The 20,190-nt window shown below is 37.3% G+C and overlaps 1 protein-coding gene across 1 annotated transcript in view; it reads left to right on the top strand.

Annotated features, from left to right (window-relative positions):
• The first annotated feature begins 55 nt into the window (after positions 1-55).
• Positions 56-20,190, top strand: part of NHLRC2 (NHL repeat containing 2) — a 59,197-nt gene continuing 39,062 nt past the window's right edge. Inside the window, exons 1-4 of the mRNA XM_007173118.2 lie at positions 56-444; positions 3,362-3,514; positions 16,388-16,843; positions 19,319-19,440. Of these exons, the coding sequence (XP_007173180.2) occupies positions 267-444; positions 3,362-3,514; positions 16,388-16,843; positions 19,319-19,440 (909 nt within the window). The 5' untranslated portion in view covers positions 56-266. The remainder of the gene's footprint in view (positions 445-3,361; positions 3,515-16,387; positions 16,844-19,318; positions 19,441-20,190) is intronic.

Genomic DNA, 20,190 nt, shown 5'->3' with positions numbered 1-20,190 from the left:
ATCTGGCGCTCTGAATGTCCAGGCTCAGCTGCGGCGAGAAGATTTAGAAGGGGCGGGGTAGGTTGGGACGGTAGTTTAATTACGTGCCTGGGAATTGCGTCAATTTGTACTTTAGCATTTGAAAAAAGTGCTGTGAGCGTGGCGTGGGGCTGGTGGAGAGTGAGGCGAATGTGCGGTTGTGAAACCAAAGGACCGTAAGTCCCTCTCCCTCCAAACGAGACCGTCCCGCGGGCTCTGCGGCCGCCTCTGGACCGTCCGGAGAGAACATGGCGGCGCCCGGAGCCCGGAGCTGCAGCCTCTCGGGCCTGCTCCCGGCTCAGACCTCGCTGGAGTACGCTCTGCTCGACGCCGTCACCCAGGAGGAGAAGGACAGCCTGGTCTACCAGTATCTGCAGAAGGTGGACGGCTGGGAGCAGGACTTGTCAGTGCCCGAGTTTCCGGAAGGTGAGGGGCTGGCTTCGGGGTGGGGACCCCTCCCGGAACCTCCCCTTCCTCGGGGACGGCGCCCTCCCCTGAAGCGGTGGGCGAGGCGTGGTTCTGCCGCCGCGCCGGGCAGAAGCGCTTCGCCCAACCGAGTCTCTGTCCCCAGGCGGCGGCGGCGGCGGCGGACCGGGGGTTTGTGGAGGGCGGGCACAAGCGTCTTCGTCTCTGTTTTCCTCGCTCTCTGCCCGGGCCGTGTGTTAACTCAATAGACTTTCCCTGACTGTTTCGTGGCCCCTGTTGGCAGTGATTCCAATGTCCATGCCCTTTCAGTCTGGTTGCCCAGCATCGTCATCATCTTTGTGCATCATCCTAGCTTCCATTTATCGTTCACTTTTTATGGGCCACACCCAGCCCTAAACACAAGCGTATTATCTTATTTAATCCTCTCTGCAAACCATGTGAGGTGCTCTTCTTAGCCCTATTTTATAGTTGGGAAACTGAGGCCCGGGGGCAGGGAGGGTAAGTCGTCTGCCGAGGGCCTCACAACTGAGAACGGCTAGAGTTGGATTATACAGACACCCCCCGCTCCCCCGCCACTGCATCGCCCGGTTTCTTAACTGTGCCACACTCCTCCGTTCAAAGTCGTGAACCTTGTAATTTTAAAAATCTGAATCAGTTATGGCCTGTCTTCAGGTTTGAATCCTGGCTCTGTGAATGTTTGGAGCACGAGGGAACTGATACTTCCAGCAGTGCTATTTGTGAAGCTCATCTTGCTATGATAAACGAAACCGAACTTTACCTTCTTTGGTTGGGACTGGCATTGTTTTGCCTGGTGGTGTTGGCGTGTCTCCTGGCATGACACTGAAACCACATGTATAGTTAATTGGTTGGATGTGGCAGGGTTCAGTATCTCAAGGGAGGTCTATTGGAACCTTGCCTCTGACGACAGCCTCGTGTCTTTCGAAGACTTTTGCTCTCGCCTTCATACGTGCTTATTTTATGTTATTAACCCTATACTGGACTTGAATTATTGTGGCATTCTATCAAAAGAATTGGGCGCATTAGTGCTTATCCCATTAAAGAAACTTTAAAAGTTTATATACATGAATGTGTATTTTTTTTTTAAGTCTCTAAGAAGTTAGTTATATATCGTACCCTGTCGTAAAACGGGCATGCCAGCAGCTAGGATTTGGGCCAGTGTTTTTATTTTCTTGTTTGTATCTACGATGAGTGTATTTTATTACTATGAGATTTGATCTTTGTGACTCATACGTAATACAACAAAATACTCAGGCTTCATATTTGACACAGTCAAATTTTCTGCTGGACCTGATTATTGAGAACAGAATACTAGATGTGAGTTTTTTCTTGGTTTCTTTATCAGTTACTGTAATCAGGAAGTCATAAACATAACTCAAAAACACTGTGCTTTGTTAATTTCTTCAAAGAAACATGTTTTATGGGAAGCAGTGTGGTATAATGGATGAATTCAGACAGACCTGGAATTAAATCCCAGTTGTTCCATTTGTCAGTTGCATGATTTTGAGCAAGTTAGTTGACTTTGCCAAGCCTTACTTTCCTCACTTATAAAATGGAAGCAATTATTTACCTTTCAGGTTTATTATGCAGACTATATAATATATCTAAAGTTCTTACTTCATAGGAGAGCTCAGTAAATGTTATTGTTAGCAGCTTTTAAAGTTATATTCATTGTTATTGTTATTATAAAGTGAATTATTAAGTCTAGTAAGCACCTAGCACAAAAACTGACATGTAATTATACTTTCCCTGCCTCCCCAATCTAAGTCACTTGACTATTTACAGAAAATAAATTTGAGACAAATTCATAAATATTTTAATATTAGGATTTGAAATATACATAATTAGTTTGAAGTTTTATAGGGTCACTTGATCTGGCATACAATTAAAACTTTATCAAAATGGATAGTTAAGACCTCACTGTACCCTAAACCTCACTAGGTGTGACTAATTGGCAGAAATATTAGTTTGATTTGCAGATTTTTTTTTTTTTTTAGAATTTTGTTTTAATTGAGTAACTTCAGTTGCTGTTATTAGTTGTTAGCTGTTATTCATTTGTTCCACCCAGCTTTGGCTTTCAGTTTCTATAAAATATTTCCAAATACCTGCTTCAAGTTATAATTAATACTTTTAGTAGCTGCATTTATTTACTTATAAGCAACAAACTCATTATCTTTGTTTTCTTAAATTGGTTAAACAGATGCTGTACTTTTAATCTACTTTTGTTTAACAAAATTTTTCTTCATAGTGTGTAGTTAAAATTGTAAATCATGGTCAAGTAATTATAAATTCTAATTTACAAAAGCACAGATTAATGAGATTCTGTTTTTCTTTTCTTTGGAGGGAAGGGAACATGCTCTTCTTCAATATTAATGTTGCTTCCATGAAATCTGTAATAATAGCAGTGTGTTTTGCTTAACTTTGCATTTAAAATATTTTGTATTTAAGGTCTCACTCAAATCCAGAGCATTTCAGCTCTTCTCTTATGAAATTGGCTTAGGTATTTTGTATGTTTATCCTTATATTTTAACACTGTTTTTTGATATTTAGTTTATTATTAAGGTTGACCTTCATTCTCAGTAGCCCATTTGTACCTAATCATGTACTTAAGTCCTTTTAATATTTGATATTTCCTCTTATTTTTACCTAAATGTGTTAATCTTACTTCCTTTCACACACAGACTAATATACCCTTTCTGAAAGAATTTAGTAGCTTTTTCTTACTATATTTGCAGACTGTCTCATAATAGTAGCTTTCCCATCTCCTACCTCCCCACTCCCTTCCTGCCCTGCCAATCCCTTCCTTAGAAATAATAATTGTTCACATTTTAATAGAAAATTTTAAGTAAATTATCTTTATCATTTCCTTTAATCATTTTTTATTTTGTGTAAATTTCAGGATTAGAATGGCTGAACACAGAAGAATCTATTTCTGTCTACAAGGATCTATGTGGAAAAGTGGTCGTCCTTGATTTCTTCACCTACTGCTGCATAAACTGTATTCACCTTTTGCCTGATCTTCATGCATTAGAACACACATACTCTGATAAAGGTATCTACCCTTTAATTGGTTTCTAACAGTCTGTCCTGGCATAGTCACTGAAAGAGTAGCTGACTCATTTTGCTCATAGGAGAATGAAACATTTGGCAAGACTTCAATGATTCTAAAGTAATTTCTAATCTATGAATTAAGGACTCCATGTACCTTTTCATGAAGAATTAAGCTTAGTGATAATGGTTTGCCTTCCTAAAGAACCAGCATTTAGTCTATGGTTTTTCTTTAAAGATAGGACATAGTTTACTTTTTTCATGATCAAGTATTTTAAAAAGGTCATTTTGTATATCTGGACTTACCTAAATTTGTTCTGTGAAAAAAAGAAAAAATGAAATGTGTGACTAATTTTATATTCTTCTTGTTGCGATAAAAAGGTTTAAAGTTCTTATTAGGAAATATGATTACGCTTCCTTTAATTTCCAGTGACATAAACTACTACCTGTACTAATACTTTAGAAGGCAAAATATTATAACAGATACTTTTTCTTTGACCCTGCTTTATTTAAAAATTATTTATAAAGGTTAATGTTTTCCAAAGCACACTAGGAAATCCTTTTTTATGGTATTACAAATTCTGAAAATGTAAGAGAGTATACTTAATATTTTCTTTAGAACTTTGGCATTTTTTCAGATTTTTTTTCTTGTTTACTTCTTTCTAAAAAGAGCATATGGGATAAATGAAACTAATTAAAGGTTCCATTTAATTAGGCTTAAATTAATTGAAGCTGTCCTCTTTGCAGTGACTAAAAAGAAGAGGGGGGTCACTGATCTTGTGAGAGTAAAGATGAGAATAGAGTATACATGTACAAAAATGAAGGATTTCTTGAAACTTAGTTTAAAAAAAGGAGTGTTGGGTAAAATCTTCAGTGCAAGTGAAACTTCAGATGCTTTTAAATTGTAACGGGCTGTATATTGGAATTGCCTATTGATGAGAGTTACCAAGAACTCAAATATTCCCAATAGCTAAACCATGTTTTCAAAAATTCATCTATATTTAAGAAAGATGAGTATTTCATTATCTCCTAGGTTTTGGATACTTGTGTGTCTTGTTCAAGTCCATGTAATAAATACATTTATTGAGTATGTATTATGTGCAGGGTACTCTAACTGCTGGGGAAACATGTAACAAAGTTGAATTAAAGCATTATGGAACATGGGGAAAGAAGTAACTTGCTTTGCCTAGAAGCTTTGGAAAATATTTCTCAAGAGAAGGAGACAATTAAGCTGGAACTTGAAAAATGAGCAAGAGTGCAGCTGAAAATGAAAATGGGGCAGGAGGGACACTCCTGGCTGAGGAAGTGACAGGTAAACAAGGAGGGAAGCACAGAAGAGTAGGTTTGGAGAGTGGTAAATAGTTTAGTGTCACAAGATTGTAGGGGCCCCTGGGAAAAGTTAAAGGAGAGGAAGGTAGATTAGGTTCAGCAGCGTTATGAAGGGCTTTGTATAATGTTCTTTTTTTTTTTTTTAAATTAATTAATTTTTTAATTTATTTTTGGCTGTGTTGGGTCTTCATTTCTGTGCGAGGGCTTTCTCTAGTTGCGGCAAGCGGGGGCCCCTCTTCACCGCGGTGCGCGGGCCTCTCACTGTCGCGGCCTCTTGTTGTGGAGCACAGCTCCAGACGCGCAGGCTCAGTAGTTGTGGTGCACGGGCTTAGTTGCTCCGCGCCATGTGGGTTCCTCCCGGACCAGGGCTCGAACCCGTGTCCCCTGCATCAGCAGGCAGACTCTCAACCACTGCGCCACCAGGGAAGCCCTGTATAACGTTCTTAATAGTCAAGTTAATGGACTTTTTCATCCATTGAAAGTACAGAGATGTTTAAGGTTGTTTTTGATTTACTTGTTTAAGAGGAGGATGACAGTACGATTTGTGTTTCAGAATGGCACTTACAGACTGGGTTAAAAATCCTAAAGTTAACCATTTCCTACTTAAGATCACCCCTAAAGGACTGTTTAACTTAATTGGTTAACCCCATACCTGAAGCAAATTCAGTGGCTTCTTAGAATGGATCCTTAACAATCTCTTTACCAGTTTACTGAAAATATTTTTATAACACGTTGTGACAAAAAATAATAACTTTTTTATATATAAATACATTTCTGAAAAGTAAAATACTTTGTAAGTGGTTTCAACATTGTAATTTCAAAGAAACATTACTTCATTATCCTGCTGTATGAAGATGCTGGTAACTTAGAAATAAAAGATTTTTGTATCGCTTAGAAGATAAGTTCAGTTCATATTCACAAAAACAGGCATACCTAGAGATTATCATATGAAAGTTCAGTAGGCTGTCACTAAATTTGCTTTCTTGCTGCTGTCTTTTTTTTTTTTAATTTTTATTGGAGTGTAGTTGATTTACAATGTTATGCTAGTTTCAGGTGTACAGTAAAGTGAATGAGTTATATACATGTATATATCCATTCTTTTTCAGATTCTTTTCTCATATAGGTTATTACAGAATATTGAGTAGAGTTCCCTGTGCTATACAGTAGGTCCTTGTTAGTTATCTGTTTTATGTATAGTAGTATGTGTATGTTAATTCCAGTCTCCTAATTTATCATGATGCTGTGTCTTATTTCATTACTATCTGATATGTTTCTGAATTTATCTTCAGCAATGCTATTTATGTTCTTGAAGAGACATTCAGCAGCCTGTTTTTATTGCATGAAATATTCAGTTCATTTTATCAGTAAGCTGGAAATGCTCAGCTGAGTGAGGAAGTGCATTTTAATTCAAAAACACTCTGAAAGAAGCCCACTTTAATACTCAGTCTCCTTCCTCTGTAAACAGCTTTTAAAGTCAGGTTTGTAATGGTGACCAGTATCACTTTCACAATAGCATAAAAGAAATTATAAATGCCAAAGATCTAAAGCAAAAGTAAAAAGATACTTAATAGTAATGAATGGTTCTGGTTTCTCCTTGAGGGTTTCTAATTTCTTTTACCTGTTTATGCTGGATACATTAATGATATATAATACCCAAATTTAGCACAATGGCTATCATCTAAGGAAAAGCACTTGTTTTATAAGAAAACATCTAGTAGGAAAACTTGGCATATTTTAAAATGTGTTTGCTAGGTGAGTGTTAATATATAATTAAATCAGACTTTAAAAACCTAAATGCCATAACACTGCTGAATAAACGCTGGTATTCTCGTTATGTGGTATATGCTATTTTTCACTTTATTAAAAATTAGAAGAATGTATTTCTAATTTATAGGGAAACTAAACCATTTAATGAGTCAATATACAATTTTACTCTGTGTCAGGGTTCCCAAAACCACCCCCAGGTCAATAATTCTTTAGGAGGACTCACAGGATTCAGCATGTAGCTGTACTCATGGCTATAATTTATTACAACAAAAGGACACAAAGCAGAATCAGCCAAGGGAAAAAAACGCATGGGGCTGAATCCAGGGGAGACCAGGAGCAAGCTGAGTCCTCTCGGTGGAGTCGCGAAAGAGGTGCTTAATTCCCCCAGCAAGGAGTTGTTATAGCGAGTTTGGATGTTGCCAACCAGGGAAGCTCACTAGAGACAACACCCAGCACTTTAGGCCTTGTGAGCTACTCCCATCAGTTCTGGGAATGATGGCAACGCTTCCGAAATACAGGCAAGGACCAGCCTGTAAGCAGGTCTTTGAAAGAATAGTAGTGGGGCCTGCTATGTTAACTTTTTTTTGTACACACTTCACACTTAACTTTTTGCAGCACCCCATATACTGATTATTCTTTGTTCTTAAATAGTTAAAGTATGACGAAAATATTGGCTGATATATGGCAAACTTTCAGAGTGTTTAATGTAGACACAGGGAAATGTCAGTTTTTGAAATTTAAAAAAAATTCATATTTGCTTCTGGTCTCTGCTTTTATTTAGTGTTCGGATGATTTTGATTTTTTTACTTCATGTTTCCATCTCTCCACATCCTTCTTCCCTTCCCTCGGGGTGTTCTAGCCTCCGTGACCTGCCTTCATCCTTTCTTGCCTAGTAAAGTCATGCTCATCTTTTAGATCTCAAAATGCCTCAATTTACAGGTTTTGTAACATCTAAAACTCCTTAAATATTTTCAGTTTTTGCATTGAACTAAGTTATTATACTGCCTGTGATTAAACTGTACTGTCTGCTATATACTATATATAAATATGTTATATACTACTATGCATAATTGCATCTATATGTCTATACGTTTCTGAAAAATAAGACCTTTGTAGTTAGTTCTCTGACCAGGGATCGAACCCATGTCCCCTGCACTGGAAACACGGAGTCCTAACCCCTGGACTGCCAGGGAATTCCCTGAAGTTTCTTAAATTATTTTAAAAAGTTATTTTATTACTAGTATTTTAGAAGCAGTTATTCTTTTTATTTGGTTTCACCTTTTCTCTTTCCCTTTCTTTTTCCTCTCCCTCTCGTCTCTCTTTCTTCCTTTTCTTCTTTCCATGTTTTATTTTAAAGGTAGTAGTTTTGATCCATGTGTTGGCAAAAGATCCATAAAGGGAAGAATCTTTTACATCCTATTTTTTATTGTGTATGATTAAGAGAACAAGCAAAATATTTTAAGAAAAATTTCTGTATACTTACTTTAAGGTTGTTGACACTGAAAAAATGAGATGCATAGCTATTTGGCAGTTGTCCTTGTATGTAGATCAATATAGATAGTCTATTTAGACAATATGGTGTGGTTTATATATTGTACAAATATGTTTCTTCAGTATTTATGTCCTGTCCATTCATTTCCTATTATGTATGAGGCACTATGCTGGTAAATAATAAAACAGTGTATGGTCCCTAAATAATTAATAGGAATTACAGTCTAACAAGGGGAAAACTTACAATCAAATAACCACACAAATATTTTTATAATTTCTGATTAGTGCTAAGAAGGAAAATTACAGACTGCTATGAAAACAAATAGTGAGGTTTACTCTAATCTGGAAGAATTAAAGAAAGCTTTTTTAAGAGTAAAAATTGAGCTGAGATCTAAAAGACAGGTATGACTTTACTAGGTGAGAACGTTCCAGGCAGAGAGACACTATGTGTCAAGGCTTTAAAGCAAGAGGAATAATGATATTCTGGACGAACTGAAGAAAGTCCTGGTTGCTACAGTACCGTGAGGGAGGGGAAGAAGAGTGGAAAAAGATGCTGGAGAGGTGAGATGTGGTTTTTGCATGTGGTTTTCCATTGGGAAAGCCTAGGAAGGATTTTCTGCCAGAGGGTGATGCGATCAGATTTGTGTTTTTTAAAGATCAGTTCATCTCCTGGGTGGGCAGCTAATTAGCGGACAAGAAATGGATCGGTGGCGAGGCTATCGTGCTCCCTGTGAGATATGATAACAGCTTAGCCCGTTAGAGATGATAAGACCAATAGGACTCCGTCATGGATTAACTATGGGTGGTGAGAGAGGGCTGGCTGGTTATTACAGAGGTACCCTCGGTAGGTTTCTGGCTTGTATAATTGCAAAGACGGTGGTGCCATTTGGTGACAGGAAACGCTGTGGAAAGGACATTTGCAGGGGGAGTTCACGAGCTTAGTTTGAAGTATCTTTGAGACTTGCACTTCATTCTCCATCTGACTTCCACTGCTTTTAAGAAAAAGATCTCCGTCCTTATTATGACTTACAAGACTGACCCTATCTGTAGGCTTATTCTTGTTTTGTCCCATGTTCCCCCTTTTTTTTTTTTTTTTTTCTCCTCACCTGGTCGCTAGGCCTCAGGCCCATTCTTTTTATTTTTTTTTTAATAAATTTATTTATTTATTTATATTTATTTATGGCTGTGTTGGGTCTTCGCTTCTGCGCGAGGGCTTTCTCCAGTTGTGGAGAGCGGGGGCCACTCTTCATCGCGGTGCGCGGGCCTCTCACCATCGCGGCCTCTCTTGTTGCGGAGCACAGGCTCCAGACGCGCAGGCTCAGTAATTATGGCTCACGGGCCCAGTTGCTCCGCGGCATGTGGGATCTTCCCAGACCAGGGCTCGAACCCGTGTCCCCTGCATTGGCAGGCGGATTCCCAACCACTGCGCCACCAGGGAAGCCCCCATGTTCCCCTTTGTTCTCTGTGTTTAGTCACTTACCTTCTTCAGTCTCTGTCTTGTCCCACTTTTCAATGTGTTGTTTTCTCTCCCTGAAATCTCGTCTCTTGCTCTCTTCACACAGTTAAAACATCTTCTCATCATTTAGATCTCACCTCAGTCATCACTTTTTCAAAGAAGTGTTGGGATATATTGACCAAAGGAAAAAAATACATTTTTTGAAGTAATATATTAAGATATATATTGTGTATATATATTGTATATATAAAATGTATTTGGACTCAACTCATGGTTTCTTTTTTAATTTGTTATTATAAGTCATCAATCATTTGTTTTGATTTTCAAATTTTCCGTATTTGACTAATGGGATCCCCTTCAAGCTGTCACCTGTGTCCTTCTGACATGTCCTTATCATTCTCTGAGCACTTCTTTACTCGTCACAACAAAATACTTCCGGGTTCATCGTGTACTTTCCCAGCCCCATCTCTGAACCAGCCACTTCTCCAAGGAGCTCTCATTCCTTTTAGTATTGAACATTGGGAATGGTTTTGAGAAACCAAGATCTGGACACTAGACGTGCTTGTTGCTAGTGGGGTGTCTTTGCCTCCAGTCTCTCTCAACTAATTTAAAAACTACTTAAACTAGTCCCTCTCACCCCCCATGAGGTTATGTTATTCATTGGAAATATAGCTAGATTCATTTGTTTCTGTTTGTATTTTTAGGCCCCCTTTCTCCATTTCTGTTGATTTTGTTTTCAAGTATGCAAAATTATAACATGGTCTGAAAGTCAGAACTATACAGAAAGTATAGATCCATCCACCCATCTCTTCTGCCTACTCCTACCTTCTCATTCTTTCTGTCCCATTCTTTTTCGTTTTTTAAATTTCTTCTTTTTAACATAAAAACTGACATACTATTGACATTTTTGTGCACTTAACTTTTATCATGTGACAGTTTTCCTGGTAGTCACTCCATATCAGTTTATAAAGAACTTCCTGGTTATTTTTAGTAGCTGCATAGTACTTTGTGTGTGTGTGTGTGTATGTGTGTACCATAATTTATTCAGCCACTCTCCTATCCTGTGTATTGGCCCTTACTTTGTTTCTAATATTTAACAGTTACAAACACTGAATAATCTTGCGGATACATTTTTGTACTGCTGGTAGTATATCTTAAGGGTAAATTCCTAGAAGTGGGATTGCTGGGTCAAAGTTAAATGTATATACAATTTTGTTAGATATTGCCGTGTTCCGTACCAGGAGGACTGTACCAGTTTGCATTCTTTTTTTCTTTTTTTGGCCGCACCACGCAGCTTTCGGGATCGTAGTTCCCTGACCAGGGATCAAACCTGGGCCCCCTGCAGTGGAAGCGCGGAGTCCTAACCACTGGACTGCCAGGGAATTCCCTCAGTTTACATTCTTACTTACAGTGTATGGTGTCTCTTTCCCCGTTGCCGCTCCAGTAAAATGTGTTGACATATTTTTACATTTTTACTGGTTTAGTATATGAGAAATGGTATCTCGGTGTAGTTTTAAATTGCATTTTAGAGTGGAGTTGAACAAGTCTTTTCATATGTTTATGGCTATTTATTGTAAATGGGGTTTTGTTTACCATTATATCCTCCAAAACTGGGTATTATGTAGGTATATAAAGTCTATTGATTTCTGTGTGTTAATTTTATATTCCACAACTTCCTGAATCTTTTATTATTTGGGTTAGTTTTGTAATTGATTCTCTGGAGTTTCCCTAACATACTATCATATTATCTGCAAAGAAAATTTCCAGTTCTTAACGCTTGTAACTGATTTCTCTTGTCTGATTTTGTTGTCTACTACCACCCTTCCTACTTATTGTTAAATAGTAGTGGAAACAATGGACATCTCTGCCTTGTTCCTTATCTTACTGGAAAACTTCTAGTTCTTCTCCAGTAAGTTAGAGGCTGGTTTTAGGACTCAGTTATATTTATTTACTCAATTAACAAATTATCAAAGTACAAAATTACTTTAAATTATATCTCAATAAACCTGATGTTAAAAACAGAAACCTATCTCTGCTGCTTCTGGGTTTGGAGGAGAATGGTGGCTCCCTAATTTTGAATCTCCCCACATCCCTTTCCCCCGCTCCCCAAACATAAAAACAACAGGGAGAGTAAATAGAACCACACTTGATCCTACGTTCAGCAATACGAGGAGACAGAGAATATCATGGCCTTCAAATTACCTGTAAGTTGTGAAATAAACTTAATTCCATTAAAGATCCTGCTGCTACTAGCCAGCAGGTGCTGAGAACAGAAATGGGGGAGGCTTAAAAGACTCCATGAAAAAAATAAAGTGGTTCAGAGGACTTAGGCAAAGCACAAACAGAGTAATCCCCTTACCTGCAGAAAGAGAAACTCCAACACTAACTGCAAAATACTGAACACAGGTTTGGATATACTAGAACATAGTACTTGCTCTTGAAAGAGTGTGGGACTGGGAACAGAAGCCTCAGAGAAGCATTGCTTCTGGAAGAGAATCAGATATGTAGAGGTGTGTGTAGTTTCCCTTGGAGACAGTCTACTGAAGGGAACGAAGAAGATAAGAGGGAAAAGTTAAGGATGCTGCAGAAACAAAAGAATATACACATCAACTCCTTCTTCCAGCAGCGCTATCTGAAAAGAGACTGCACAGAAAAGGGGGACTGTCAGAAGAGGGCACTCTCAAACTAGGAGCTCTGTCCAAAAAATGATTAGGATTATTAAAAAGATCACATCCATATAAAACTAAAAAGCTGAAAATGTGATTGAAAGTTGAAATGCTGATGAAAATTCTCACTTAATCAAAAAGTTGACAGAAACTATAACACAGTCCTCCATATTGAATGACATATTCTCTAAAAGTATTTAGGAATAATGAAAAAGCTTGAATCAGAAATTTAAAAACTAAAAACAAATGGACACGCCCCCCCCAAAACAAAGGAAGAAATGAGTGTTGATTGAACCAGAAAAGAAATAGAAGAAAAAAGTCCGAATAATATTAGAGATGAAGACTAAATTACAGGGTGTCCAAGGGATAATAAATTCATGTCAAAATGTTATCAGGGGCATTGAGCTAAAGCAGGGATATAAAAACAGACTTAGAGACTGAAAACGAGCTTAAAAAAAAAAAAAGAAGTAAAAAGGGTTAGAGAGGAAATGATTGAATTGGAAGACTAGGAGAAGAGGTCCAACATAAGACTACTTTGGAGACTGAAGAAGAAAATCAAAACAACTGACCAGATCTAATATCTCAAATTAGAATCCAAGAAGACATTCCAGAAATAAAAGGAACCTTAAATCTACATATTGAAAGGGCCTACTAGATACCAGGGAAAATACCCAGAACAACCTAAGAAGTATCCTAGTAAAACTATTACACTTTAAAGATGTTTTAAAAAAAAGTCCTCAGGACTTCTAGGAAAAGATGACTTTGAAAGACATGTAAATTAGACGGGACAGACTTTTCACAAATAACATACAAAGCAATGTAACAGTGAAGCAACATTTCTAAGAATCTTAAGGAAGTACAAATCAAGGATTTTATATCTAAGCAGCTGCCTTTCAAGAATCAAACAGGGTTATAGAAAGGTTTTTTTATGTTTTTATAAATTTATTTATTTATTTTTGGCTGCGTTGGGTCTTCGTTGCTGTGAGCGGGCTTTCTCTAGTTGCTGCGAGCGGGGGCTACTCTTTGTTGCGGAGCACGGGCTGTAGGCGCTCAGGCTTCAGTAGTTGTGGCACGTGGGCTCAGTAGTTGTGGCTCGCAGGCTGTAGAGTGCAGGCTCAGTAGTTGTGGCACACAGGCTTAGTTGCTTTGCGGCATGTGGGATCCTCCCGGACCACGGCTCGAACCCGTGTCCCCTGCATTGGCAGGCAGATTCTTAACCATTGTGCCACCAGGGAAGTCCTAGAAAGACAGTTTTGAATGTCCAAGAACTCAGAGAATACTATGCCCATGTGCCCTTTCTGGTGAATCTACTTGAAGGAGATTCTAACCAGGTGTGACTAAGGAAACTCCAAACGGATGAATGAAGACTACATACATGTATTTGTAGAGCTGTGACCAACGAGGATGAGGCGTTTTGGTGAATCAGTCAGAGTTTGATCAGAGGAGAAGGACCACTAGGAGTCAGGAGAAATAATAAGGATTTGTTAAAGGCACTTGACCTTATGTAATTGTGGGAGCTGGTTAACTAGTCTACATGTATACAGCTGTTGCTTCTGTGTCTGATGCCTCAATTTGAAGTCAGAAGTTCAGGCAGTTGAAAAGGAAAGATGGATAAGAAGTAGGGGAGATCAAGGGTAAACTACAGTCTGCACGCATGAACTGGAACCTATGTAAGCTTCCAATTTAAATAATGAGGTGACCAGAAAAATAAGTTTGTTCCCTTCATCAGGAGCTAAAAACTTGCCTGGCCCAGGAGTTGCAAAAGCTGAGGGAGGAGATCTGGCAGGAGCTGGTGCAGCTGCCGGGGCCCAGCTGCTACCCCACAACCACTGAGGTGAGCCAGTAGATGAGCTACAGAGTGTGTCAACTGCAGTAGCACCTGGTGCCCTGCACCAGTCTTCCAACAAGAGAGGATATGGCTGCTGCTGCCTTTAACACCTTCCAGTTCTCTCACATAGTATCTTGTGGTCCAGGATAACCCAGAGCTAGGCAGGGAGCAGAATACTGGAAAACAATTCCAACTTAGCTAAATCGATAAATCCATCACCCAAGAGTAGAAGAATAATATAAAATCATATATTCTGACAAAATTAGAAAGAATGCAACTAAAGAAAGATGGAAAGAAAAAGGAGAGAGGGGAAACAGAAGACTATTGATTATTGTATAGGTAATAAGTGGTAAAGGATGCCATTTAAAAATGATAGGCCAGATAGTAAAAGGTTATAAAAAATGGGGATTAATACTTTTATAATATGATTAAAAAGTATTAATAGAAAATAACCACCGGAACAGAAATAGAAAACTTTTTAAATAGAAGCAATAAGTTGCTTCCTTTATTGCTTGGTACATGGATATTCCTAATTGTTTTATCTTTGTTGTGAATGCTTTTCACATTAAAACGTTTCTTCCTTTGTCCTGCTTAATGCTTTGGGGCTTGAAATCTACCTTGTGGGGTAGATCCTACCTACCAGGATCACACCCTTGTGTTCCTGTTGCTTTCATTTGCCCACGTATCTTTGTGCATATCTTTATTTTTAGCTTTTCTGATCCAAATCTTTTTAGTAGATGAGTTAAACCCATTCACATTTATTTATAAGTATTATTATGTATAGTTATTGTGTTATTTTGTGTATTAGGTTTTATTTGCTGTTTCTCAACATGATGTGCTTTTTTGCTATTTTACTTTACTGATTTCTTTTGATATATAGAAAATGTTGTATTTCTCTTTTATTGGTTATCTTTGTACTTATAACTTTAAAAAATAATAATAATGAACATTTGTTGAAGTTTTACAGTAAACTAGGTACTATGCTAAACGCCTTATACAGATTATCTTTTTAAATCCTCAAAACTGACCTATGAGGCAATTCCTATTATTTTCCCATTTTACAAATAAGAAAACTGATGCACAGAGAGATTAAGTAACATGCCCGAGGTAACTTGTTACTTGGTAATCAATGCTGAGTTTTTCTCTGAATCCAGCCTAACACTTCATACTTTTTTTTTCTATATTATTTTCTTGATATACTGTATTGATTAGGTAGAAGAAATATGTTGTTTTTAGTTTTTAGTTTTCAGCAGGTCTGCTGTCTACAATAAGGTTTGTTCTAAGAACTATACAATAGGAATTTTAAATAAATCAAAGACCTTATGGAAACATCTTGTTCATATTCATTATGTTAATCTATAATAGAATTAGGTCAGAAAAATTTAAGAGGATAATGTGATAATAAATACCAACAAAAAGCAATCATAGTCACTGTGAATTTCAAAGGAGCTTAAAACAGGTGGAAAAAAGTTATAAAATTTCAACATCTTCTAAGAAAATAGAGAATATTATTTTAAAGCTTTATCTAGATAAAAAGACACAGGGTTTTTTTTTTTTTTTTAACTTTTATTGTATTTTTATTTTTGCCACGCCATGCAGCTTGTGGGATCTCAGTTCCCCGACCAGAGATTGAACCCCGGTCATGGCAGTGAAAGCCTGGAATCCTAACCACTAGGCCACCAGGGAACTCCCATAACTTAACTTCTTTTTTTTTTTTTTTAATAGCTACTTTATTTATTTATTTTTTTGGCTGTGTTGGGTCTTCGTTTCGTGCGAGGGCTTTCTCTAGGTCTTCGTTTCGTGCAAGGGCTTTCTCTAGGTCTTCGTTTCGTGTGAGGGCTTTCTCTAGTTGCGGCAAGCGGGGGCCACTCCTCATCATGGTGCGGGGGCCACTCTTCATCGCGGTGCGCGGGCCTCTCACTATCGCGGCCCCTCCCACTATGGGGCACAGGCTCCAGACGCGCAGGCTCAGCAGTTGTGGCTCACGGGCCCAGCTGCTCCACGGCATGTGGGATCCTCCCAGACCAGGGCTCGAACCCGTGTCCCCTGCATTAGCAGGCAGATTCTCAACCACTGCGCCACCAGGGAAGCCCCAGGACACAGGGTTTTAAACTTAAAATAGCTGCATGGTTTTGATCATATGTGTTTGAATTTATATTTAAATGTTAATGTTTTATTCATGAGTGTAAATGCAGTTGAAGATACTAATTTAGTTCTATGTTTCCTCTTTTTTAATCTCTGACTGTTTATACTTATTTATGACCCAAAACCTAATATGTGGATGGTGATATTCAAACTTTAATACTTCATAATGTTCAACATATAATTTTTCCCGTTTAGATGGTCTTCTGATTGTTGGTGTTCACTCGGCTAAGTTTCCAAATGAAAAAGTCCTGGATAACGTTAAGAGTGCTATTCTTCGATACAACATCACCCACCCTGTGGTTAATGATGCAGATGCCAGCCTTTGGCAAGAACTAGAAGTTTCCTGCTGGCCAACTCTGATCATACTTGGACCCCGTGGAAACATGTTGTTTTCTTTGATTGGAGAAGGACATAGAGAGAAATTACTTTTATATACTTCAATAGCTTTAAAATATTACAAAGACAGGGGACAGATCAGAGATAATAAAATTGGAATAAAACTCTATAAAGATTCTTTGCCACCTTCACCATTGCTGTTTCCTGGCAAAGTAACAGTAGACCATGTTTCTAATAGATTGGTAATAGCAGACACTGGACATCATAGAATTTTGGTCGTCTGGAGGAATGGACAAATTCAGTACAGCATTGGAGGTAAAGTTTGCTAATTATGTTATATAATGTATTTTATGTTATACATGTAAAAAAATAGTTCAAGGAAATGTATTAAAATTGAAACTTACAAATAAGAACTAATTGTAGAAGGGCAATATACACTGATTTTAACTTCATCAGAAATTATTTTGTTAATTGTGTCTGAATTAATCTCTTCTCACTCCCTCAAAAACAAACAAAACTACCCAAAAAACTCCATTAAGATCAAAAGGAGGAAATCTTTTGTGTAATTTTCAAGTATATTCATATATCCCACCTTGTTTTTTCAAAAAACTGCCACACTATTGTATCTTATGAAAGTATTATATACATTTTAGATGTCGGGCATTTTAAATGGAAGTATTTCACTTTCCATCAAAATATAGCCATATATATGTGTGTGTGTGTGTATATATATATATTTGTTTGTTTGTTTATGGCTGCGTTGGGTCTTTGTTGCTGCGTGCAGGCTTGCTCTAGTTGCAGCGAGTGGGGGCTACTCTTCGTTGTGGTGCACGGGCTTCTCATTGTGGTGGCTTCTATTGTTGCGGAGCACAAGCTCTAGGCAAGTGGGCTTCAGTAGTTGTGGCATGCAGGCTGAGTAGTTGTGGCTCGCGGGCTCTAGAGCGCAGGCTCAGTAGTTGTGGCGCACGGGCTTAGTTGCTCTGCGGCATGTGGGAGCTTCCGGACCAGGGCTCAAACCCATGTCCCCTGCATTGGCAGGCAGATTCTTAACCACTGTGCCACCAAGGAAGTCCCTAGCCGTATGTTTTTTGAGACCACAACAATACCCTAGGAAGTTGAGTCTTAGATTATGAAATAACCTAGGATTTGTATATTATTATACTTTTCTCTCCTTCCATTAAGAACTTAAGCATACTTCTGAATCCATTCCATTTGGTTGTAGTGAAATAAAAGTATCATACAGGCATAGATCATTTTCTTCCATATCTCCCTGGTCTTGATCTAAAAAGGGCTCTTATTGACATATAATTAATAAAATCTGTTAAGTACATTATTAATCCTGCTCACCAGGCTGAACTGACATCTGACAACATAATTAGTCAAAGAGAAAAGTAATTCATCTCTTTGCAATCCTACTTTAGTCACACATGCAGTGTTAGTACATAAAGTAGGGATATCAACATTCCTGATGCAAATAAACTAATAAATAAACTAAAAAATAAACTGATTGTTTCCTAAGCCCTGGGGCTATTCTTAGTATGCCAAGGTATCATTCCCTTAGCTCTTGAATTCATTTGTTTCTTGTTTGTTGTTTCTGTTAGAGTTTGTGTGTGTTCTGTGTTGTTTATTTTGCTTGGGCAACTTGGTATTTTGGTTAATAACAGGAAGTTATGACAGTTGTTACTCAAAAAGCATCTGTTATAGCAAGTTACATTTAAATGGTTAAAAGTTTTTAATAGATTCTAAAATTTTCTAAATAGTTTAGATGGATATTCTCCTTTGTTAAACAGAGGAACCAGCAGCAAGCTACCTTTTCCAAACGTGTTTCTAGGAATATTGTCATCTTGTGATAAACTTATAGTTATTCTACAATTTTTAAAAAAGAATTCTGTGGTCAGATACACTCAGGAAATACTGGTCAGATGTGCTTTAAAAGATTTTTGGTGGTGGTGGTGTCACTGTACTCAGATCTTTTACTCTGCCTAATATATCTCATGAATGTATGAGAGGAGGTTACAGTATACAGTATTTTCCAATCTGAAGTGATCACAGTACTCTCCCTTTTTTTTCCCCAGGGAACTCTCATCACCAACAATAATAAATAGTATTATTAATAACAGTAATAATAGCAAACAAAAATATGCCTGGCATTATTCTAAGCACTTTACCTGTATTATTTAGTCCTCAGAGTGCTATGAGTTAGGTATATTATTAATTCAATTTTACAAAAGAGAAACTGAGACACACAGAACTTGCCCGGATCATCAGCTAGGAAGAGCTAGGGTTTAAACGAAGTGTGTTAACTTGGGATTCATGGGCTATTAAGAAATGCTTGAATGATCCTCATGATTTAGGAACCCCTTGAAATTCCTGTGACATTTTATGGGCATGTGTATTTTTGTAAGGAAAGGGTTCGTAATTTTCAGTTATAATCAAAGGAGTTTATCTTCCAAAATTGTTAAAAATCATTCATCTAGATAGTAAAAGATTTAAGTTATTTTTTAATTCTTTCTAGTCTAGATAATAGGTAATTCAGATGCTTTTTGAAGTAATTTCTTCTGATATATACTACTAAAGTGTACTAGTAACCATTATCTAGTAAGCCCTGTCATTAGCAAAACTTACTCTTGAGAAAAATAGGTATCTTGAGATACAGTTTAGTTTTTAGGTAGAAGTATCAAGTTATTTATATTAAAATCCCAGCTTTAAATACAAATTTTATTTTTTTGGTGTTACTTTGAGGTAACTTTATGTGGAAAATTTTTGTCTTATGGCTATCTTGTCTTGTAGGACCCAACCCTGGAAGAAAAGATGGAATGTTTTCAGAGTCAACTTTTAACTCACCACAAGGTGTAGCCATAATGGATAATATCATATATGTGGCAGATACAGAAAACCACCTTATAAGAAAGGTAATTTTCCATTTTAAATTAAGTTTTAATCCTTCTAATCAGAAAAACTTATATTTACTTGCTACATAAATATTTGAAGTGAGAGGGTGTTGCTTAAATACTTCAGATCATCCTCATTCAGCTTTTTTCTGAGGTTACTTGCTTTAACTTTATTCTTAGACAAACCCATCAAATCGTTTTTTTAATCCTTTATTTTAAAGTCATGTGCCTAATCACCCAAAAGCTCCTCATTTTGAGGTATCTTCCTAACTACTATTTATAAAGTGATGCTTTGTCCTTTTTCAGTTAAATTTTCTCAAACTTAGAAAAAAAAAAATACCACTCCTGCATCCCTTCAGCTCTTATGCTTTGTCTGGGAATACTTATCTATCAATTAGTCTTAAAATTTCTTTTATCTCATTATAAAAGTAATATATGATCTTATTTTTAAAAAAATGAATTAATACATAAAGGTAAAAAAGGTCTCCTAATTATCTATTCAGGCTCTCCAGGGGTAACCAACCATTGTTAAAATTTGTGTCTTCAGAAATTTTCTACTCATGTACAAATAATTTTATATTGAAAGGACTGTCTCTAGAGAATCTTCTTTTTTAAACAAATGGAATCATAATGTACATACATAATTTCTACATTCTTTTTTTTAACTTTTTTTTTCCATGTTAGTCATATGACTATGACTGCATAGTATTATCTAGTTATTTTAAACATTCCTTATTGATGAGTATTCTGACTGTAATCTGTTGGTCTTTT

This window comes from Balaenoptera acutorostrata, chromosome 16, assembly GCF_949987535.1.
Source record: "Balaenoptera acutorostrata chromosome 16, mBalAcu1.1, whole genome shotgun sequence".
NCBI classification, from domain to species: Eukaryota; Metazoa; Chordata; class Mammalia; order Artiodactyla; family Balaenopteridae; genus Balaenoptera; species Balaenoptera acutorostrata.
The sequence above is the reverse complement of the archived record's forward strand: the minus strand, read 5'-3'. Positions and strand labels throughout refer to the sequence as shown.